Below are 20,932 nucleotides of genomic sequence, written 5' to 3'. Positions count from 1 at the left end.
TTTTTAATAGCTTGATCTTAACTCAATAATTTTGTAGTTGAATTTAAATTTTTTTTTAAATTAAATTCGAAAAAATTGTGATTGAAATTGGTCATGGATCAAGTCAAAGTTTTAAATTAGACTCATATATGGCGTCAATACTATGTATGGTTGTCTAAACTTATAATCTAAGTCCGAATATGAATCTCAAATTATATACAAATTTGTCCATATTTTTAAACTACTTATATTTTATAAATTTGTCAAATTTTAAAATTTAATAATTTCATATATTTTTACTTTATTATAATTTTAAACAATTGAATATATTTTTTAATATGAACTTCAGTGTTAACCCATATTTAAGCAACCTAATTTTTTAAATTTACAATAAATAACAAATATTTTGCAATTTTTTTCCTCCTCACTTATCAACACCTTCACCTATATCTCTTAATTGCTTGCACATTTCCCCATTGATTATCACATGGTTCAAACTTAATACTGGAGGCCAATTTAATACGAGGCAAACGTATATATACAGTTATAACACTGCAACTCTAATGAAAATTATATTGTTTAATTATTCATATGGTCCGACTTTCCCAATAGGGAAAATTAAACAGTAAAGTTGGGTGGATTTCTCCCAAATTATCGCTTTGGTTAAAACGAATAAAACAATAAAATCAATACATCATTCTGGAGGTATTGTATTTTGTTTATTTTATTGAAAATATGAGTAAATTAGGCTATATACATTTGATCAAAAAATAAATTAGTCTTTTCTATTAAAAAATTTATTTATTTTTACTATTAAAAACTAGTATGGTTGATAGAATAACCAAATTGTGACACGTGACGTGTTATGTGTACCTTATGTTAACATACAAAAACTATTTTTTAACGGTAGAAATATATGAAAATTTTAACAAAAAGATAAATTTAATTTTTGATCTAACGTACATGAGTTAATTTATAAATTCTTAAATAGGAGTAAAATATAATTCTACTCTTAATATAAAGGAACACATTCTATATTACAGTTTTATAAAAGAAAAAAAAAGAATATTTTTCATTTTATCCCCAATTAATTTTGAACAAGTACAAACTCAATGCACATTATTTACAATAATCATTTAATGTAAAATGTATATATAGCTATCTATGCTTATTACAAAAAATAAAAATAAAAAATTATTGAGTTAGTACTACATATTAATCAAAAATTAACTCAATTAATATTTTTTAAATAATAATTAATATTATTATGATGAATTTTTTTAACCCTTCACCTATAATTATTATTGAATATATTTAAAATATTTCTTTTTACATAAAATGTTGTCTCCCCCAAACCCTAGGTGTCATATAATCTAGTGTATCATAAAACACTTGTTTAAGACCTGATTACAAATAATAAAAAAATCTGATTTAATCCAAAACATGAATAGCTTTTCTTTTTTAAGGTTTAAAACTACAAATAAAACATACATAAGTACAACATAAGTGTAAATATGTTGTATAATATATATAATAGAATTGATCATGCCCTGGTAACTGCCTAAGCTTGAAAATGTATTAGAAAAATGGGAGGATTTAGGTGAAAATACAGGTTCGAAAAATGAGTTTGGACAAAAATTAAGATCATTTTCTAAATAGGCTGAGCCTCGGTTAGGATTTTTTGCCTGGGCTTGGCCCGAATCAATTGTTTTTATGCTATTTACTGTTGTTTTGCTTTCATTTGACTATTATATTGCTATTATTTTGTTATTATTGTTTGAATATTGTATAACTCATGTTTTATTATTAATTTTGCTACTATTTTAGAGGCATTTACTTGATAAGTTGCAACTATCTTAGTGTTATTTAAGTATAGACCTTTTTTAATGTATTTTCAGTTTGTTGGGAAAGATTTATTTTAATATTTTTAGTATATTTGATGTATTATATTTTTTAAATTTGTTTTTATATAAGAAAATAATCTAAAAACTTTAATACGGGCGAGCTGAGTCGGGCTCGAGTTTAGCTTTTTTAATCTGGGTTAGACTTGGATAGAATTGTAGGCCTATTTTTTGGCCTAGGTCAAACTTAGAAAACGAGTCTAAAATTTTGCATTGACCATAGCTGAACCTGACTTGGCCTAGGATCAAGTCTAATATATATGTAGATATTATATTTTATAAAATATTTTCAAATAAAATATATATTATTAAAGTTTTATGTTATTTATAATATATATATAATGGAAAAGAAAGAAAGAATATGATATCAAATTAAATAGGTGTCTATATTTTAATGGACACAACTATTCATAAACTTTTCTAAAGGAAAGGTAGAGTCCTTTCAAATAGACACATAGATACCTCTTAGTATTCTATATATATGAACACATTAATCAAAATTGAAATTGAATTGAGTTAATCAATTTCGAGTGAATATTTCTTTCTTTTCTTTTAAGTGTTTTTTAAATTTATTTTGATTTTTTAGAATATTTTGAGTGCAGTTACATTGTTCTAACCTAAGATAAAGGCATTGTATAATATTTCCTGATTATCTTGCACGTTAGAAAGTATTGTATCATGAAAATAGTATTTCTTGATTGTCCTGCACAACAAAGAGAAAATAAATTATGCTTAAGTCAGTTTCTACAAAAAAAAAACACTTTACCTTTATAACTTTTTTTTTTTTTTTGCAATTTTTAGATCGAACCAAATATTTTTATACAAAAAAAAATACATATCCGAACAATTAGAACGTAAAAACTGAGCATGCATAGTAAACATACATAATGAAACTAAAAACTCATATTAAAACTCAAATCTAAATCAACTTTTTAAGTAGCGAAGTGAAATCGAACATATGGATAAGCTAGAGGAATGAGGAGAACATGAGATGTTTGATACCTTGAAAGTCGCCCCTACGTCTGTTGTGGTTAATAAAGAAAATCATTAGTGTTCCAATTTGGTGGTGAAACCAATTCGAGTGATTTTTGTCGTTGAAATTTCATATATTTGCTTACATTCTGAACGAAAAGTTCAGTATGTTTGTAAAATAGAAATTGTAAACACCCTGGAAATTAAGGGAAAATATTATTATGATTGAATTAATCCTTGTGTAATTCAATAATCAAAATGATCTTAAACTAATAAAATCTAGAAATTTTTCATTTTATTTAAATAACCCCTTAAAACTTTAATTCATACCTAAGCAAAATCAATATTTTATTTGAAATAAAGGGTAATTTATATACAAATCATAGACACTTATTTGAGTAAAAGAAAATGCTAGGAAAATATTAATAGTTTACCCTAAAATTTTAGAGGCAAATCTATACAACCTAGTGTGTACAAACATTCACTCTCTTGAAACCCGTCCCTAAACAAACAAAGCTTTTTTCTTTACATTTTAAAACAATGGTATAACTTCAGTTTTACTCCCTAGAGTATGTTAAATTTTATACACCTATATATAAAAGGACCTTGCTGGCACATTGCTCTTTTTTTATTTTATTAAAATGGTTCATTTTCAGTTTTGATCCTTCTAATATGCCTAAATTTAATTTTTAATACTTATATTTTAATTTCTAACTTAATTTGGTCTATATTTTTATACTGTTATTAATTAATTATATAGTTAACTTTTCAATTAAAACGTTATGTAGTTATATATAATTTTAAAATAGATTTTTAAATAACAAAAGTAGAGCGATTAAATTATTGCAAACAAAAGTAGGACTATTAATTCTAAACATACAAAGTATAGAAACTTAGAATCATGGTTGTTTAAATTGGACTAGCGAGCAAACTAAGAACCAATCGGGATGTAGATCCAAAAAGAGACACTAGACTAGTTGATCTGTGAATAAATTAAACTGCTTGAATCAAGTTAAAAAACCAATTAAATTAGATTTTTTTATGATTTTTTTAATGGTTTCTAATCCAACCATAGAATATATTTTAATCTTTAAATGCTCACTCTATAATTTAATACAAACAAACAATCAATCAAACGCAAAGGGATGATAAGATTGTAAAAGATAGAGTTTGACAATATCCATTATCAATTTGAGATATATTAAAAGAAAAAATCGTTTATAGTAATTTGGTACATTAAAAAAAATACAGAATTTTGGTACATTTAATTAAAAGTGATAAATAATGAGATGAAAATAAGAGTGATCGAAAAAGGAAAAATTGTATATGCCACACAATAAATGTGTATATGTTTCAATTCACAACATTAGGTTTTTTACTCGTAGAACTGTACACATCAATTAAATCACTTTTAATTTAATTATTTTTTAAAAAAATTTCTTAAAAATATTATAACATTTCATAAATAATATAATTAAAAAATTAAAACACAATAATACATATGTCTATTTTTAAAATCTTGATAGTTGATATTAAAATGATTTGAACTAAAAGAGAAATTAAATTTTTATAGAAGCAAAAAGGCAACGTAAAATAAAATAGTACATCAAAAATTAAAAACCTACAAACTATTAAAAAAATACTCTAAAAATTATAATGTACAAGAAGATATATACCTAATAGAATTATTCCAATATTAAATTAATTTCAAAAATAGATGAAAATATCATTTATTGTGATTAATAATTAATCTTAATTTTTTTATGTAAGTGAACAGTATATTATAATGGGATAAGGAACAAAAAAAATCAAACCCTCAACCTTACACCAATTAACTTAAAATCCACACAATTTTATCAATAAGCCAATCTTAATTATTACTTTTTTTTATATTATAAAATGCTAACTTATCCATCAATGAGTTGCACTATGAAATCCCCTTAAGATTGTTTCTTATTTTGTATGAAAACTTACTTTAGATAATACTAGTTTCATTTCCTACGATTTACCGGTTTATTATAGTTATAAATACAAAATAATAATTTGTGTAATTCAAAAATAAATATCAATTTAAATTACAAAAAAAATTGTTTTTTTAAATACTTGTAAAATTAAAATTTAGGGTAAATTACACTACAAGTCACCCTAAAATAATATCATTCCTATTTGATCACTCTTTTTTTTGTGTGTGTGTGTGAATCTAATCACTCTAATTAAGATAATTGCTTGATTTGATCACTACCTTTAAAAATTCCGTTAATCCACTAACGGATTGGTAACATGCATTTTTTCAACTTTTTACCAAAGCTAGGGATCTCTCTATAATTAATCCATTTTTATTTTTATTTTTTGTTTATTTGCAACATGAAGATTTCAATGGTGGCATTGCTAACATTTGAATTCTCTTTAAAAAGAGAATCTAAAAAAAATGACAACGAACCATGACCATGACGCCACCTTTTTTATGAGCCCACCTACCAACATAACACCACTGACCACCTTATTGCCACTAACTACCACGACTAGGCTAAAGTCAAATATTAAGCAAGTAGCCATTTAACCTTTAGCTTGATTGTGGTAGTCAATGATAATAAGGTGATCGATGAAGTTATGCTAGCAAGTGGACTCATCGAAAAGGTGGCATTATGGTTCGTTGTCGTCACCTTCATTAGATTCCCTCTTCTTAAAGAGGATTCAAATGTTGATAAAATCATCATTAGAATCTTCATGTTACAAATAAACAAAAAAAAAAGTGTTTAGGACTAATTATAGAGAGATCCCTAACTTTAATCAATAGTCTAAAAAATGTCACGTCAACAATCCGTTAATAAATTAACAAAAATTTTAACGAAAGTGACCAATTCAAGCAATTACCACAATTAGATTGACAAAAAAAATTAGAGTAACCAAAATAAAAACAATACTATTTTAGAATAACATGCGATGTAATTTGCCCTAAAATTGATCATAGATAATGTATAAAATACTATCCTATTATGTATAATTATAATATTATTACTATTATTGTTTCCACGTTCCATCGGCTACACTTATACTGTTAGGAGGAAACAAATAAGTCCTAATTTTTTATTTAGTCCACAAATAATGCGGTGGAAGTATGAATGAACTAGCATACAAAAATAAAAAGAGGAGATACGATGGAAGTACGTTGGGTTAAAAGAAGAAAATGAAAACTGGTTAGGTGTGTGGGGTCTGATTTATAAGGCCGAATGTAACATCCAGGATGGTACCAACATTTCATATTCATAATCATCATCATACTCTACATTTTCAAATTAGGTATGCTTTTTTTTTTCTTCTATCTCTCTTACTCTTAAGAACCTTACCTTACCATTCGTTTCAAATCAAATATAATGCCAATGTCATCACATTTCAAAAACCTACCTTCTTTTTTTATACTCTACTTTCTCCATCTTTTTATTTTTCACAAATACTGATTCAATCAATCAAATCGAAAATTGTACAAAATATCAGTTTGAAAAAAGACAAAAAATTGAATCATACAAACTAGTTGAATCAAGAATTAATTATCTGATCAATTCAACTAGCTGATCCGATCAGCCAGTACATTGATCCAAAGAACAAGAACCAATACATTCCGGACAAAAAAAAAACAATTCAACCAAAATTTTCTTTTCTAGTATTTTTCTATTTTTTAAATTTTTTATTAATTTATATAATCAAACAGGAACAAACCAAGTGAACCAATAAACCAAAAACCAATGGCCTAGCTGGTCTAAACTCCTATCTACTTACAAAAGTATTGTGGTTCAGTTTTCATCCGTCAAACACAAACCTTTTATGAAGCCGTGGGCCTAAACGCTTAGGCTCATTCTTTATCAAGAGGCTAGCTCACTAAGGCCCAAATTCATTTGCCCAGTACTCAGTGGAATCCTTCAAAAGTTATCAACAGTCCATCACTGCCCATTACTCAGCAAGTGTATTTACACCCATAAATTTATAACAACACACAATATAGACAATCAAAACCTAACTCAAACCGTAATATTCTATTTAATTTTTTATTGAATTTCTGATTCAAATAATAATAAAATTTGCCTGAAAAGAAGTAAAGACAATCAATAATATATTGTGTGCTAAGTAAAAGATGCTAGAAAATCTTAATGAATAAGACAGGCTCTCAAATAGATTTCCAAGATGATGAGAAACCATGTTAGCAAAAACTTAGGATCATTTAGGGTGGAAATAGATAGACAAAAACATGGAAGTTATACCAGTGGATCTGTACCATAGGTCCATAAATAGTGTTTCATCTACTACTTAAAGCTTATCACTTACCAAGCTCCTTAAAACTTCAGAAAATTTTGCATTTAGGGACAAGAGTACAATAGCAAAAGCCCTCTCCAGCAATTACAATAAGATAGTTATTTCCATGTTTACATAGGATGACTTGAAGAAAAGGAAAATAGAACCTTTTCTTGGTATAACGAATGTGTCTTCCATATCTGTTTTACGGTTCATGAAGGCTAATTCTTTCGAGATTCATGGCTACCAGACCCAACAATGTCATCTCCAAAGTTTGAACCCGAGTTCTTCCTTTAGGAGTGTGCCTTATCATTGCACCCAACAATTGTTGGTAAAAAAGATATAGAACTTTTAGGAATATAAGAACTAAACTCATTGACCTCATAGGTAACAAGTTTCATGCCTAAAGCCCCACTAAATATATTTGTAATCAACCACATCCTACTCTCCAGCCCTCCAGATACCTTATGTTATCAAATGTCCTTCATTACTTGCCCTTCTGTAAGGCCAATACCAATAGCAGCTCCACCTAGTTCATCTCCTGTACAACTTAAGCCAACAAGCAACGTTGCTACATTCTAGTTGCCTATTTTGCAAAGCTACTTCAAGTACCAGGAGAAAATATAGCTAAGAAAAACTCAGCACATGTCCCTATCAGCTAGCCTGTAAAGTAACTCAATTCTTGCCACACTAGACAAAACCACCTCGGTTAATAAAAGATTCAACCATAATACTAGCTTCAGGCCCTGAATTATGATGTCAATAACATTTAGTTTATAGAATTTAGCTACATATTCAACAGCTTGGAATCAATCCATCAGTACACTTGATAAGAATAGAAGATTGCTCAACTTTGTCTTCTATGATGATAATCCCATCTAAAGTTCAGCATTCTTTTCAAGCATCTTTCTCTAACATGATTCTGTACACTTCTTCATTCGTAAACAGGTTAAATTGGAAATATGATTCTTGAAAACAACTTGACACATTATCCTCTTAAATATGTTCAACAAGCTCTTCACTTTGTCTGCATATAGAGAATTTCGACACACTCTTATTTCTGATAGCTTCATTAGAAGAAAATTTTATTTAAGTTAGCATCTGCTCTAGAGTATAATAATGTAAACTTAATAATCCACAAGAAACCTAAGTAGTAAAAAGATTTTCAGCAGCAATTTGTCAGATTAATCTTCTTAATATCCGCATTGCTAACATTACTAAAACTTTAACATAAGGCAACATATATATAGATTTGATCAAAAAGAGAGGGCAGCAAATAACGCTAATCATGTAAGCATGAACTCAAACACTTCACCATTAGAACTTATTAAATTACCAAAAGTAACCCATACAATCTATCAGCTACAAAGGGGGCAAAGGACCAGACCGTTCTCATTGCAGTCCGTACACCTGACCACCACCGTCCTCCTACCCTCCTCCGCCGCCGCCGCCATCTTACAGCTACCGTTGCAACGAAAACACGGCAAGAACTTCACATCTCCACAGCCATCACAAACCTCCCCTGCTTTTTTCTTCGGCAGCCCATTAATTAAATCCCCAAACCAACCTTCGTCCACAATCTTCATCACTTGTTCGGCTCCCCCAATGTACCTTCCCTGAATAAAAACCTGAGGCGGCGTCGTTTGGTTCGTCGCTTCCATCAATTCCCGTAACTCTTCTTTGAACCCTCGATCCATCGAAATGTCCCGTTCGCATATAACAACCCCGTAACTCTCAATCGCTGATCTAACCGCATTGCAGTCTTCAAACGTCTTACGGATACCCCTTAACGTCGTCGTATAAATCACCACTCTGTTTTCTCCGTTCGGTGGGCATATATTCTCAAACTTGTCCAGCGGCGATGGTTTCGAAATGGCGTCGCTTCCAGAATCGTATTTGTGTAGCGGTGAAAAAGGAGTTTTCGCGACGGCGCCGTTTTTTTTTAAATTAGGATCGGCGTTTTCCTTTTCGGGTAACACCGTGATTGGGAAACGGAAGCTGTCAGCCTGGAATTTATCCAGCAGGGAAGATCGGGAAACCGGCGGTGTCGAAACGCTGCCGTTTTTGCCAACATTAGGGTTTGAGTTTTCCTTGTTTGGAATCGGGGAGAAACGGAAGCTGTCGGCATCGAGACCGGACATGAGCTCCCAAGAGTTAATGACTTCGGGTCGGGTAGGGACGGGTCTAGGCTCCGACCAGAGAGATTTGGACTCACTGAAGGTGGACCCGGAGGTGAAAGATGGCTGTGGAGAGGGCGGCGTAGTAGTGGAATGCGATGGCGGATCAAGAGTGAGCAGCCCATACGTAGTGGAAGTGAGGGAGACGATGTGGTTACCAAATGCTGAGCTACCGAGTTGAGTAAACTCGTCGTCCCGGTTCAGTAAATTAGATGAAACGCAACCCATCGCCACCAAAAGAGAGGAAAACAGGAAGAGAGAGAAAAGGAAAGATACAGGAAATTACTTTTAGTTTAGAAGCTTGGAAAGAATGAGAGTAAGAGGAGAATAATATAAAATAAAAAAGAAGAAGAAGAAGAAGAAAGAAAACAGGATAATTAATTGACTGAAGTGTAAATTAATTTAAATTCAAAAAATGGGGTTTAAAGCATTCTGGAATATGTTTAAGAAGTAGAAAAGAGAGAGGGAGTGAGATTCAAATTTAGTGGGAGGAAGCGTTTGGCAGATGGCACCCTAGCTTTGGGCGCTAAAACTTATTAATTCAAATTAAAAATGAGTAGTCATGTGTCCGTGGTTAATGGGCAAAAGCTCCTTCCTCACGTTTCTCATTAATTTCGGGTATTCATGGGTATTCTTGTTGAGAATTGTAATTCTATATATTTTTCTCTCAATGAAAAAATCTTTTTCTAATATTCCCTAACGGTTAGTTTCCACTATTTTTATCTTTCCTTTTGCTTGTTTTTCCAATCCTATTAAAAGCAATGCAGTAGTATAATAGGCCTTTCCTTAAATGCGTATTTCATTTGGAAATTTATTACAAATATACATACCACTTAAAACCAGCATTAGCAGCTCTCCATACAAAGTAGAAACTGCAAACAAGGAACTAAATAAGAAGGCATAAATTTTTGTCTTTGTAGTTACAGATGGCTATCAAATTCACAAATGTGAATGAAAGTTTCAATGTTACCCTATCAACTTCCGAAGAGGAAAATGGCATTAAAAAAAAAAAAAATGGATTAGCACAGTACTTTATTAACATTGTTACCAATTTTGATGATCTTCTACTCAACTTCCCGGTTGATCCCCTGCACCAGTTTCTTCAATCGTTCTCCATATATATATATATAATTTTGTTCTCTATGAATGCTTTCACAGTTCAAACTCATCTTCTAGCTTCAACTGTTCTGCAGCAGCCTCTTCCTCCTCATCATCAATAACAAAATACGGGTTATGTGGCTCTGGTTTGAATTTATACCCAGTAAACACATAAAATGCGAGAGTGGCCACTTCCCCGGCCACCATACTGGTCCAAAGATATTTATATGATGTAATCGTCACCAAAGCATAGACCACAACTCGAGTAAAGTAAATATAGCAGATAACCACAATGTAATATTGCCTAAACAGTGTCAACTTCATCAAATTCACCGCAGCTTTGCCATCCGTCTTAGCTGCCTCTCGCAAGTTCTTAATCGACCAAACAATCGGGAACAATACCGCGCAACAACAAACAACGTCAACGAGCAAAAACACCTGTTTCCACACCATCCAATCGTGACCGAAAGGTCCGGTCTCATCGATAACAATCTGGGCAACATTAGCTACAACCTGAAGTGGAATCACAATCATCAACACATTCTTTTCCTTGTCCTGCAAGTAAGGTTTCAAAAACGACCACCCAGTACCAATCAAAACGATTAACGTAAAAAGCATTACTCCTTTCAAGAAACTGAATATGTAAAACAAAACATCCCAACCATGAGCGCTTCCGGTTCGTTTAATATACGATTTATCCTCTGCTTCACATAGCAGATTAACCGCTTTTAAAATAATCACAGCCAACATAAATAAATGGATTCTAAAAACGGTGAGTCGTTTTAAATAAAGCACGTAAATCCAAATCCCTGCCAATGTGAAATAAACGAGGGCGAAAATGAAGTAAACCCTAGGGAGAATAGTTTTCCCGGCGGAGAGATAATCACGATGTTTTTCCTTTCCGTCGAGATTGTACATCGCCGATCGGACATCCATTGATACTTTGACATGACTCAAACAGTTAGCGAAGACGAGCGTGTATTGATCGGCGGTGTTCTCTTGGTAAACGGTGTTGAAACTATTAGATTTCCCTTTAAGCTGTTTGAATTCGAAGACGAGTTTAACGAAATCGGAATTGAGAGGGCAGTTGATATACCCGTCTTCGATTTGTAATAACACTTGCATCCAAGCGTCCCGCGTGCAGAGAAAGAACCCGACCTTAGACATGTCGAGATCCGGGTTCTGGTTCGAGAGCGCAATGTTGGAGACATTGAGCTCGAGGCGACCGGTGTGGGTGAAGCCGAACTCGTCGAAAGGGATTATAGGACGGTCATCGTGGCGGATCTCTGTTAAGCGGATCTCAGCGTAACAAAATGAAACGAAAAGGGAGACCAAAAGGAAAGATAAACAACATGGATAAATCGCCATGGGAGGAGAAATGGAAGAAAAAAAATTATGGTTTGTGTAGATCTGATACAAATATCATCAGATCTAACAAATTGTTTCCAAGCGATGGTCGAGAATTTTAAGCTTCCGAAAATTACAAATTTAGAACTTGGTTTTTTTTTTTTATATAAACTGCCAAAAACAACCAGTTTGAAGTGACTGTTTTTCTCGTACATGGTACGGGTATTATGGTAGCTTTCTATCCTGAAATCTGTTTAAACTTTAAACACGTGTTTAATTGCAATGGAAAAATATTATCTTCATCCCTTTTTCTGATTGTCAATTGGTCTAATTTAGCTTTCACTCCCTATATCTTCATCTCTTTAGTTTTAGGGTAAACTACAAAAATAGTCACTTTTGTTTGTTTCAGGTTACATTTTAGTCACTTATGTTTGAAATGTTACATTTTAGTCACTTATGTTATTATTTTGTTACGAAATGATCACTCTTCCGTTAAGTTCCGTTATCTCCCTAACAGTAATCCTACGTGGCAGTTCAATTAGATTTTAAGTACCAACATTAGATTTTAAGTGCCAACTTGAATTTCCTAATGGGATGAGAATAGATTTTTTATTAAATAAATTTAATTAAATAAAATTTTAAACCCTAAATCTTAGTTAAAAAACCATTCATCTCCCTCTTTTTTTTAGTTTTCTTTTTCAATTGACTAAAAAAGTTATTATCGTCAAAAAATTTTATTCACGTACGAAAACAAAGGAGGATTCAATGGAGGGTCCAAGTATGTCCTCTTCACCGATAAATTTATGTTCTAAAACTCAAAATGAAGTGGTTGTCGACAAATAAGAAGATGGTAATCATTTTTGTTCCTAATCATTGTATTTTCCAATTCTTCACGTTCTTGAATAATTAGTTTCTCAATCCTATTTTTTTTATCTGAATCGGCTTGTTTGTTCACAATCCCTTTGTGGGTATCCCTTTTTTCTGATTTGAAATTCTTTTAGTTGTTAATATTCATATCAAGAATTTTAATTTAGGGTTTTCATCAAACAATAAAAAATCCAATCTTTTGTTTTTCAGTATTGAATAAAAGAGATAGAGGAGTGCAAAGAAGACATACCTGAACCCTCCATTGAATCCATCTTTATGAAGTAGTCAATTTGATTTCAACTATTTTGATCTTAATAATAGTTTTTCCAATCAAATGAAAAAAAAACCATTGAAAAAAGAAGAGACAGAAGAAAAATTAAAAAGATGAGATGAACAGATTTTTTTGTTAAGGTTTAGGTTTAAAAATTTTAATTAATTAAATTTTTTAATTAAAAATCTATTTTCATCCTTAGAAATCCAAGTTGGCATCTAAAATCTAGTTGGACTGCCACGTAGGATTACCGTTAGAGAGATAACGGAACTTAACGGTAGAGTGATCACTTCGTAACAAAATAGTAACATAAGTGACTAAAACGTAACATTTCAAACATAAGTGACTAAAATGTAACCTGAGGCAAACAAAAGTGACTATTTTTGTAGATTACCCTTAGTTTTAATACCATAAGTTTTAATTTAATTATTCTTAAGTTAGATATTTTTAAAATAAAAATTTTATGTGAACAATATTACACAAATGTAAGTCAAATAAAAATATTAAATATAGAATCATAAGTTTTATCACCATTGTTTCATAATAATAGAATGATAGTCTCTTATTTTTTAGTTAATTGTATCAAATATTCCTAAACTATGAACCTCATCTTAAATTGATTCCTAAACTTTAAATCATTATAATTACATTCTAAATTATCGATGTCATAGTAATTAGACCCATTGTTACTAAAATTGTTAATTTAACACATATCAGATTTTATATGATATAATTTAAAATGGAAAAAAATTGTAAAAAGTAATGCCTTAAAATTCTTACTTTACTTTTAAAAGTTATACAACAACATTTTGTTTCATTTCAAATTTAGCTACTTAAGATTTGACAAGTCATTTAACAGTTAAATTTAATAACAAAAGGACTTAATTGATATAAAACCAATGCACTACAGCAAAATTGACTTTTAGCGGCGTTTTTTTAGACCTTTAGCGGCGCTTTTACACGCCGCTAAAACACTTTGCGACGCTTTTTACAAGCGCCACAAAAAACGCCGCTATAGATGGCGCCACAAAACTTTGCGGCGTTTATTTTTAAAAAGGCCGCTAAAGGTCATAGCCTTTAGCGGCACTCTTCCCACAAACGCAACTAAAGGTCATGGCCTTTAGCGGCGCTTTTCCAAAAACGCCGCTAAAGGTTATAAAATTTTAAAAAAAATAAAATATTATAAAGGTCATGAAAAATATAAAAAAATTAAAATTCATTATCAAAATATTGAGAAGAATAATATCCATGATACATAAACATTGATTCAATATGTAATTTAATACATAAAAACACACACACACAGACACACTCACAAAGTATTACTATTTCTAAAACAATATTCATCCTGGTGAGAAAAGAATGCCAAATCATCATCACCTCTCATTAATCAAAGGAAAAAGATCAGAAAAGAAGAAGAAACAATATACAACAGAGGGCTGGTTCAAGCTTAGATGAAGCCAAAATATTGCAATGCCTGCATATAACTTAGAGAAGTCCTTTGATGCTTTCAATTCAACCGCCAGAGAATCCAAAACACTAGAATAGAAAGCCAAATATGCACCTGTAAGCCAAAGTTAGGCCAGTAAGGAAATCACTTAAACGACCCTCAAAGCCACATATGTCAAAGCACATTATCTGATCTCTTTGAATTATGATATGGAAAGATAAATTTTTAATAATGCCACCATAAAGCAAGAATCAGAATTTGTTTCGACAAAAGTCATTGATCATGTAATTAATCATGTAACCAGAATTTATGTATATAATCAATGACTTTACCTTTGGCAAACATGGTGATCAAGGAGTTGGTAAGTAATTGATAAGAGTGATAAAGCTTTAAATCTGTAATCAAACCAAATATATTTCTAAACCAACAAAAAGGACTATAGAAGGACCAATACAAAATGAGAAAAACCACACCAAATATTTTGAGAAACTTGAATGAACAAATAACATTAAAAAACTTCCACATGACTGGACCAAAAAATAACAATGGGCATATTATTCTTAAGAGTATTTCCTTCTCTTCATGGTTGTTTAGAGCAGCAACAAAATACTTAATATATTGGAACATGTGCTCCATGAACTTTTAACAAAGGTTTTTTTCTTTTTCCTATTCTTTTTACATTCTAATTCATATGCATACAAAATACTTTTGGCATCTGTAAGCAGCAGTAAAGCCATGAGAGTGAGGCTCCATGAACACATTCTGAAACTTCCCTAGTTTAAACTCAAATGTATACACAAGTTTCACAAACCTGAGTTTTAGCACTAATCCATGAGTCTCCCCATCCATATATGCCATGATTGCGGACAAGCACAGCAGTTGTTTTAGGATAGGCTTCAATCTGAAAAATGTTAAAGTTAACTTCATTAGAATGAAAGCACACTGAAATGAATTGCTAGTGAACTGCAATGAAGACAACATGTTCTTATTAGCAAAATGGTACTAGGAAATAGAAACACTTAGCCTTCATTGATGTATGGTATTTGATTATCTTATTCAGTTACATGAACATTTTATGGTCATCATAAAATAAGTCTCTTTATCGCTATTGAAAATATCAATGCAGAAGAAACATACAGCTTTAGCAAAAGAATCAGTGAGCTCGTTTTCATAAGCCGTGTTCTCGATAATTGGGATCACAAGTTCATCGTAGTAACCATGTCCTTTGATTCCTTTTATCATTTCCATATGAGTGACCTGCAAACATCCAAAAGAGAAAAAGTAAAACAATCACTAAAATAACACAGATGTGAGCAGTAAAGAAAGAATTTAAAGTGAGAGAAATAGAGAGACACAGTTTAGAATAATATTACAGTCAACAATAACTTACACGAAACTCTTTCAAATGTGGATTGATCATTGTTGCAAGACAGGATTCCATTCCGTGACTGTGGATAACAGCCCCAGCATTACGCATATGATATGCCTGAATTAAGAGGAAAAAAGAATACTGGTGACAAATAGCAGTACTACTTCGACTCCTTAACTAAACCACGTAATCAACAACTACCCTTTGGGTAAAAGTATTAATAAGAATCTAAGTAGTTAACGAGTTGTATTCCAGATTGGTAAAACAAAATTATGTCAACCAATTGCAGAATGTAACAGATTAAGTAACAAATAGGATTTAATTTTACAATGAAAATTTTAACAATTTAGTCGTAACAACCACAAGAATATACATCATTTTACACCCTCCACCAAGTTTTCAGTTCCAATAGGATCAAGAGCACCTAAATTAGATGAGAGATAAATCTGTAGGTTATCAATTTGTGTCTGAGATCTTTAATCTATTTTTGCACCAAAGCAAGTGAAACTTGGCCATCTTCTGATTTCAATCCAATTGTAGTTTCTCTTGTATGGTTTTCCTACAAAATACAGATAATAGTTACCTTCATGAAAAGCGAAGCACAATCAGAGCATTTAGAAGGCTTATGAGGGTATGGCTTTGGAGAAGGTGAAGATATGATAGCCCCATCTCCTGATAATACATACATGTCCTCCGGTTCCATTCTCTCCTTTTGGACACCTATCAAATTACCAAGTCAAAAACCCATAGGTAAGCTATTCTAGAAGACAATACAAACAGTATCTCTTAAACAAGATGCAAATGAATAAATAAACATATAATTGAAGATGAATGTCAACATACAAAATGCAATGAAAGACAAGTTCTATCCACAGGGCTGTCTACTGAAGCGAGTAATAGTAATGGTATCCACAGATTCATATGGTCGGAGCAAAATCAACACTCAAAATAGCAAAAGAAATGGCATCTCAAGCTAATGGAAAAAAGAACAAACATTTGGGCTTGAAAAGCATATACCAAGTAGCCAAAAAGGCCATAAAAAGGGAGAAAGTTTGAGCTAAGATTAACCACAGCCCAGATATCAAAGTCATTCATGCTTGATAATAATATCCAAAAGCAAGAGTGTGAAGGAAAACAAAGAAGTGAGCTAATCGGCAACAGCTAAGTTACTAAATCCTCGTGATTAATAATAATAAAAAACACAAACCCAGCAAAGATTTCTAAATACGCAGAAAAAATAAACATTCTAGCATATCAGTAGAAATGACAGAAGCAACAAACCCAGGAGAAACTACTCATCTGCCAGGGAAACGCGACGAACAGAACTCCTGCTGCTTCCCTTTCCATCATTGACCAGAGCTCTTCGGCGTCCAACAAACTGCGGTCTCGCTCAACTAGAATCGCCGCAACTTGTGGAATCCTATTCCTCAAAAATAATTCTTGTTCTTGTTGAAGGCCTTCTCTGGCTAACTAGTTCGCTGCTTCGTTGGCCGATCTTTTCGCATGCATAAAAGGTACAGCTTCGAAAAACTTTACTTAGTCTCTTCACATCTTCCATATATCCCGTTATTTCTGAGGAATCTGTGTCATCTGTAGTCGCGCGCCTTTTTATTCACCGTTAGAGAGTCCCCCTCCACCTCCAGGTTTTGTACATCTAGATCGGAGCATAACCTCAACGCCTTCACACAGGCCCTGGCTTCCGCTGCAAAAGGCTTAGAAATCCTCTCATGTCAAATAGAGTAAAAATTCGAAACTAAAGTAAAAGGAGAAAGATAAAAGACGTTCGGGGGTAATTTGAATTGAGGAAAGTAAAGGGAGATGTTTGTTGCGTTTTTTATGAAAACGACGGTAATTAATATCTTTTGCGGCGTTTTTAAAAAACGCCACTAAGTATGCAGCCCAATAATTTTTTCTTTCTTTTTTCTCTCTTTTATTATTATTATTATTTACTAAAATGGTTAAATTTTAATTTAGTCTCTCTAATATATTTAAATTTCAGATTTTTTTTGCATATACTTTAATTTTTAATATCATTTAGTCTATATATTTTTATAATATTATTAATTAATCCAAATAGTTAATATTATTAACTTTTTGATTAAAACATTACATGATAATATATAATTGGATAACATGAACTCAACCTACAACTTTACGCACAATACCAAAACTAATAGCAAAATTTAACCAAACATATATAATTGCTATCATTTGAGTGATCATGACTAAAATTTTAAAATTTGAAAAGTACAAAAGATAAAATTGATCGATTTGAAAAATACAGGGACTAAAACTAATCAAATTAAAATATAAGGACTAAATTTTAAGTTTAAATTTCACTTAAATAAATTAAGTGTAGAGGAATTAATTTGAATTGAATTATTTTTAATATATCAAAATATTTTTAGATTAAATCTTAAACCATTTAATATATATATAAAGTTTATCTATTATCTCTTAAATAATTTAAACTATAATTATAAGTTTAATATATTCAAATTAATATTATCTCTTTTACAATTATATAAGAAATCGTTTAATATATAAATAAAAAATACTAATTAATCTAAACCTTAAACCTCTTAACCCCTATCCCATAAACACTAAACCCTAAACCCTTAACCCTTAACCCTTAACCCCAAAACCCTTACACCTTAAACACCAACCCTAACCCCTAACCCCTAAATCATAATCCTTAAACCCATAATTTATCATAAACCTTCAAATACTAGTTAACTCCTAAACCTTAAACCCTAAACTATATATCTTAAACCATAGTTAACTCATAAACCTTAAATCCTAAACCATCTTAAACCATAAACCTTAAACTATAATGATAATTAATTCAATATTTTAAATTCAATACTATCTCTTTTACGATTATATAAGAAAATATTTAATATATTGTATAATTATAAATTTTAATAATTATTGTTTAGGGGTTATAGATTAGTGTTTTTGATTTTTTTGGGGTTTAGGGGTTATATGACTTTTAGCGGCACAAAAAGCGCCGCTAATGCTTTAGTTTTTAGCGGCGTTTTACCAAAAGCGCCGCTAATGCTCTGTTTTTAGCGGCGTTTTTGGTAAAACGCCCCTATTGCTCTGTTTTTAGCGGTGTTTTTGATAAAACGCCGCTATTGCTCTGTGTTTTACAATTTTTGCGGCGTTTTTTGATAAAACGCCGCTAAAGCCCTATTTTCCTGTAATTAGAATATTTTAAAACGTAGAGACCAATTTAGAATAAAATACATAGTTTGGTAGTGTATAATGATTTCAATCAATTTTAAATTACAAATTTGTTTTAAATTTTAAAATACCACATACTCTAAATTAATTATGAAATAAAAGAGAGTAGAGATATTGGGATGACGTTATCAATTTTAAGAAAAGATAATGAAAATTGGTGTGATGTATGTTGTGTATACATGTATCTTCAGTTTGTGTCTCCAATATTTTTGGGGTATTTATAAAAGGCGGTATACCGTACACCTCTTGTTATTTTTGGGGTCAGTTAGTAGCAAGGAGAAAAGGAAAACAAAAATTCATTCAAAACAAGTAAAGACTTTTTTCATTTTAATTAAAAATATTATTGCCTTTTACTTGAAACAAGATGATCACAAATTTTTATTTTAATATATATAATATTGATTTATTAATCAGGTTGTTAAAATTTATAATTAAATCAACTAATTTAACCAACTTATATATATTATTTTAAATATAAGATAAGTCTATTAATATATTTAAAGTAATTAAAAGATAATATATATCTTAATCTAAGCTGATTAATTGTCTTAATCATTTACTCCCTTTTAGTTAACTCGACATAAAAATAATTTATTTTATAAATATATATATCTAATTAAGTTAAAAATCATAAAACACTTATGTTACATTTCATTTTTTTTTTGGCACAACAGTTTTTATTTATCCTTTTAGTTTCAAGTTTAAAGGTGTTCTATTTTATATATAATAATAATAATAATAATAATAAATAATTTTTTCATGTTATTACATTAATACCCGAATCTAACGTTTGGAGCGCATTAATTCACAAGTTTAGAGTAGCATGTTTTTTCTCTTTTGAATTGAAACTGACTAAGAGAAAGGAAAAGAAAGCACACCGATAAGGCTAACTTTGTCAAAGCATGCTTGCACTTTTCTTTCCACTAACTCCTGTATATTGGTAGTATCCCTAATTTTAGTCCATACATTTCATTCATATTAAGTCCCCAAATCTCTCTACGTTTCAACATGCCTAAAACCTTGTCAAAGCTACTCTCCTCCACTTTCTTTTTTCTATCTACTCTGCTCTTCTTCTCCATTAAACTTGCCTCTGCAAAACCCCATGGCTTCTCAAACAGTTTGTCTCCCAAACACTTGGGCCTCAAACGACAGAAACTCAGTCATCTTCACTTCTACTTCCACGACGTCGTCAGCGGACGAAATCCCACTGCTATCCGGGTCGCCAGTGCAGCCTTGACGAACAAATCCGAGGCTGGTTTCGGCACTGTCGTGATGGTTGATGACCCTTTGACGGCTACACCCGACCGGAACTCCAAGCTTGTGGGAAAAGCGCAAGGGATTTACGCATCCGCAGCGCAAGACGTTGTTGGTTTGTTAATGGTAATGAACTTGGCTTTCGTGGAAGGCAAGTATAACGGTAGTGCCCTTAGTCTTTTGGGGCGGAACACGGTGTTCTCGACGGTGAGGGAGATGCCTATCGTCGGCGGTAGCGGCCTTTTCCGATTTTCCCGTGGATATGCTCAGGCGAAGACTCATACATTCAATATTAAAACTGGGGATGCAGTTGTGGAGTACAACGTCTATGTCCTTCATTATTGATAAGAGTATATGATTAATGTATGAATCCCAATGGCTTGAGATTTTGTGGGCTTTTGTCTTCTTCTGTATAACTTGATAATTTGCTTTAAATTTATATGCTTTGGACAACTAATTTTGTGATTTATCTCAAAAATTAATTATAAAATTTTTATTATTTATGATGGAGAGAGAATGTTCCATGAATTGTCATATATTGATAATGAATGTAATTTCCGGATTTTGTTGACCACTTTTACGTATACAATGTCTAAATCATATTTCTTTTTCCAAGATGAAGTGTTAAGCTAATTGCTTTACCCCGCACCACTTTCAAGGAAACCAAAATGGATGGAATTTCTTTCTTTTCTTTATTCAATTCTGAAAAAAAAA

General features: G+C 31.3%; 4 protein-coding genes across 5 annotated transcripts; 1 reads left to right on the top strand and 3 right to left on the bottom strand.

The window, feature by feature from the left end:
• Positions 1 to 6,490: 6,490 nt before the first annotated feature.
• On the bottom strand, positions 6,491 to 9,859 carry LOC107951149 (uncharacterized protein At5g39865). 2 transcript variants are annotated; one of them, XM_041085791.1, is made up of 2 exons: positions 8,527 to 9,859; positions 6,491 to 8,206 (listed from the first exon to the last, which is right to left on the bottom strand). In XM_041085791.1, exons 1-2 carry the CDS (start codon positions 9,542 to 9,544, stop codon positions 8,136 to 8,138), a joined length of 1,089 nt encoding a protein of 362 aa, XP_040941725.1. In that variant the 5' UTR covers positions 9,545 to 9,859; the 3' UTR covers positions 6,491 to 8,135. The 2 variants fall into 2 exon arrangements, with proteins under 2 accessions (XP_040941725.1, XP_016741572.1); XM_016886083.2 differs by lacking the exon at positions 6,491 to 8,206 and having other exon boundaries at positions 8,431 to 9,850.
• A 224-nt stretch (positions 9,860 to 10,083) lies between these two features.
• Positions 10,084 to 11,967, bottom strand: LOC107951148 (protein CANDIDATE G-PROTEIN COUPLED RECEPTOR 7). The gene has a single exon (XM_041085779.1). The coding sequence runs from the start codon at positions 11,780 to 11,782 to the stop codon at positions 10,469 to 10,471; it is 1,314 nt and encodes a 437-aa protein (XP_040941713.1). The 5' UTR covers positions 11,783 to 11,967; the 3' UTR covers positions 10,084 to 10,468.
• Positions 11,968 to 14,260: 2,293 nt separating this feature from the next.
• LOC107951147 (probable bifunctional methylthioribulose-1-phosphate dehydratase/enolase-phosphatase E1) lies at positions 14,261 to 17,496 on the bottom strand. The gene is made up of 6 exons (XM_016886081.2): positions 17,000 to 17,496; positions 16,302 to 16,438; positions 15,740 to 15,835; positions 15,487 to 15,606; positions 15,161 to 15,250; positions 14,261 to 14,463 (listed from the first exon to the last, which is right to left on the bottom strand). Exons 2-6 carry the CDS (start codon positions 16,419 to 16,421, stop codon positions 14,410 to 14,412), a joined length of 480 nt encoding a protein of 159 aa, XP_016741570.1. The 5' UTR covers positions 16,422 to 16,438; positions 17,000 to 17,496; the 3' UTR covers positions 14,261 to 14,409.
• A 2,317-nt stretch (positions 17,497 to 19,813) lies between these two features.
• On the top strand, positions 19,814 to 20,719 carry LOC107951146 (dirigent protein 22). Its single transcript, XM_016886080.2, has one exon. It carries the CDS (start codon positions 19,973 to 19,975, stop codon positions 20,561 to 20,563), a length of 591 nt encoding a protein of 196 aa, XP_016741569.1. The 5' UTR covers positions 19,814 to 19,972; the 3' UTR covers positions 20,564 to 20,719.
• The last annotated feature ends 213 nt before the right edge of the window (positions 20,720 to 20,932 follow it).

The sequence above is a fragment of the Gossypium hirsutum genome, chromosome A02 (genome assembly GCF_007990345.1).
Source record: "Gossypium hirsutum isolate 1008001.06 chromosome A02, Gossypium_hirsutum_v2.1, whole genome shotgun sequence".
Lineage (NCBI taxonomy): Eukaryota > Viridiplantae > Streptophyta > Magnoliopsida > Malvales > Malvaceae > Gossypium > Gossypium hirsutum.
Note: the sequence above shows the minus strand (reverse complement) of the source record. Positions and strands in the feature narration are given on the sequence as shown.

Excerpts from the sequence above, each read along its gene's own strand:
- LOC107951146 (XM_016886080.2), top strand. The coding sequence starts at position 19,973 with ATGCCTAAAACCTTGTCAAAGCTACTCTCCTCCACTTTCTTTTTTCTA.
- LOC107951149 (XM_041085791.1), bottom strand. The coding sequence starts at position 9,544 with ATGGGTTGCGTTTCATCTAATTTACTGAACCGGGACGACGAGTTTACT. Across the intron at positions 8,207-8,526 it reads TACGGACTGCAATGAGAACG|CTATCAGAAATAAGAGTGTG; the intron begins GTCTGGTCCTTT and ends CTTCTAATGAAG.
- LOC107951148 (XM_041085779.1), bottom strand. The coding sequence starts at position 11,782 with ATGGCGATTTATCCATGTTGTTTATCTTTCCTTTTGGTCTCCCTTTTC.
- LOC107951147 (XM_016886081.2), bottom strand. The coding sequence starts at position 16,421 with ATGGAACCGGAGGACATGTATGTATTATCAGGAGATGGGGCTATCATA. Across the intron at positions 15,836-16,301 it reads GTGCTTCGCTTTTCATGAAG|GCATATCATATGCGTAATGC; the intron begins GTAACTATTATC and ends CTCTTAATTCAG. Across the intron at positions 14,464-15,160 it reads GGATTAGTGCTAAAACTCAG|GTGCATATTTGGCTTTCTAT; the intron begins GTTTGTGAAACT and ends TTTGGCTTACAG.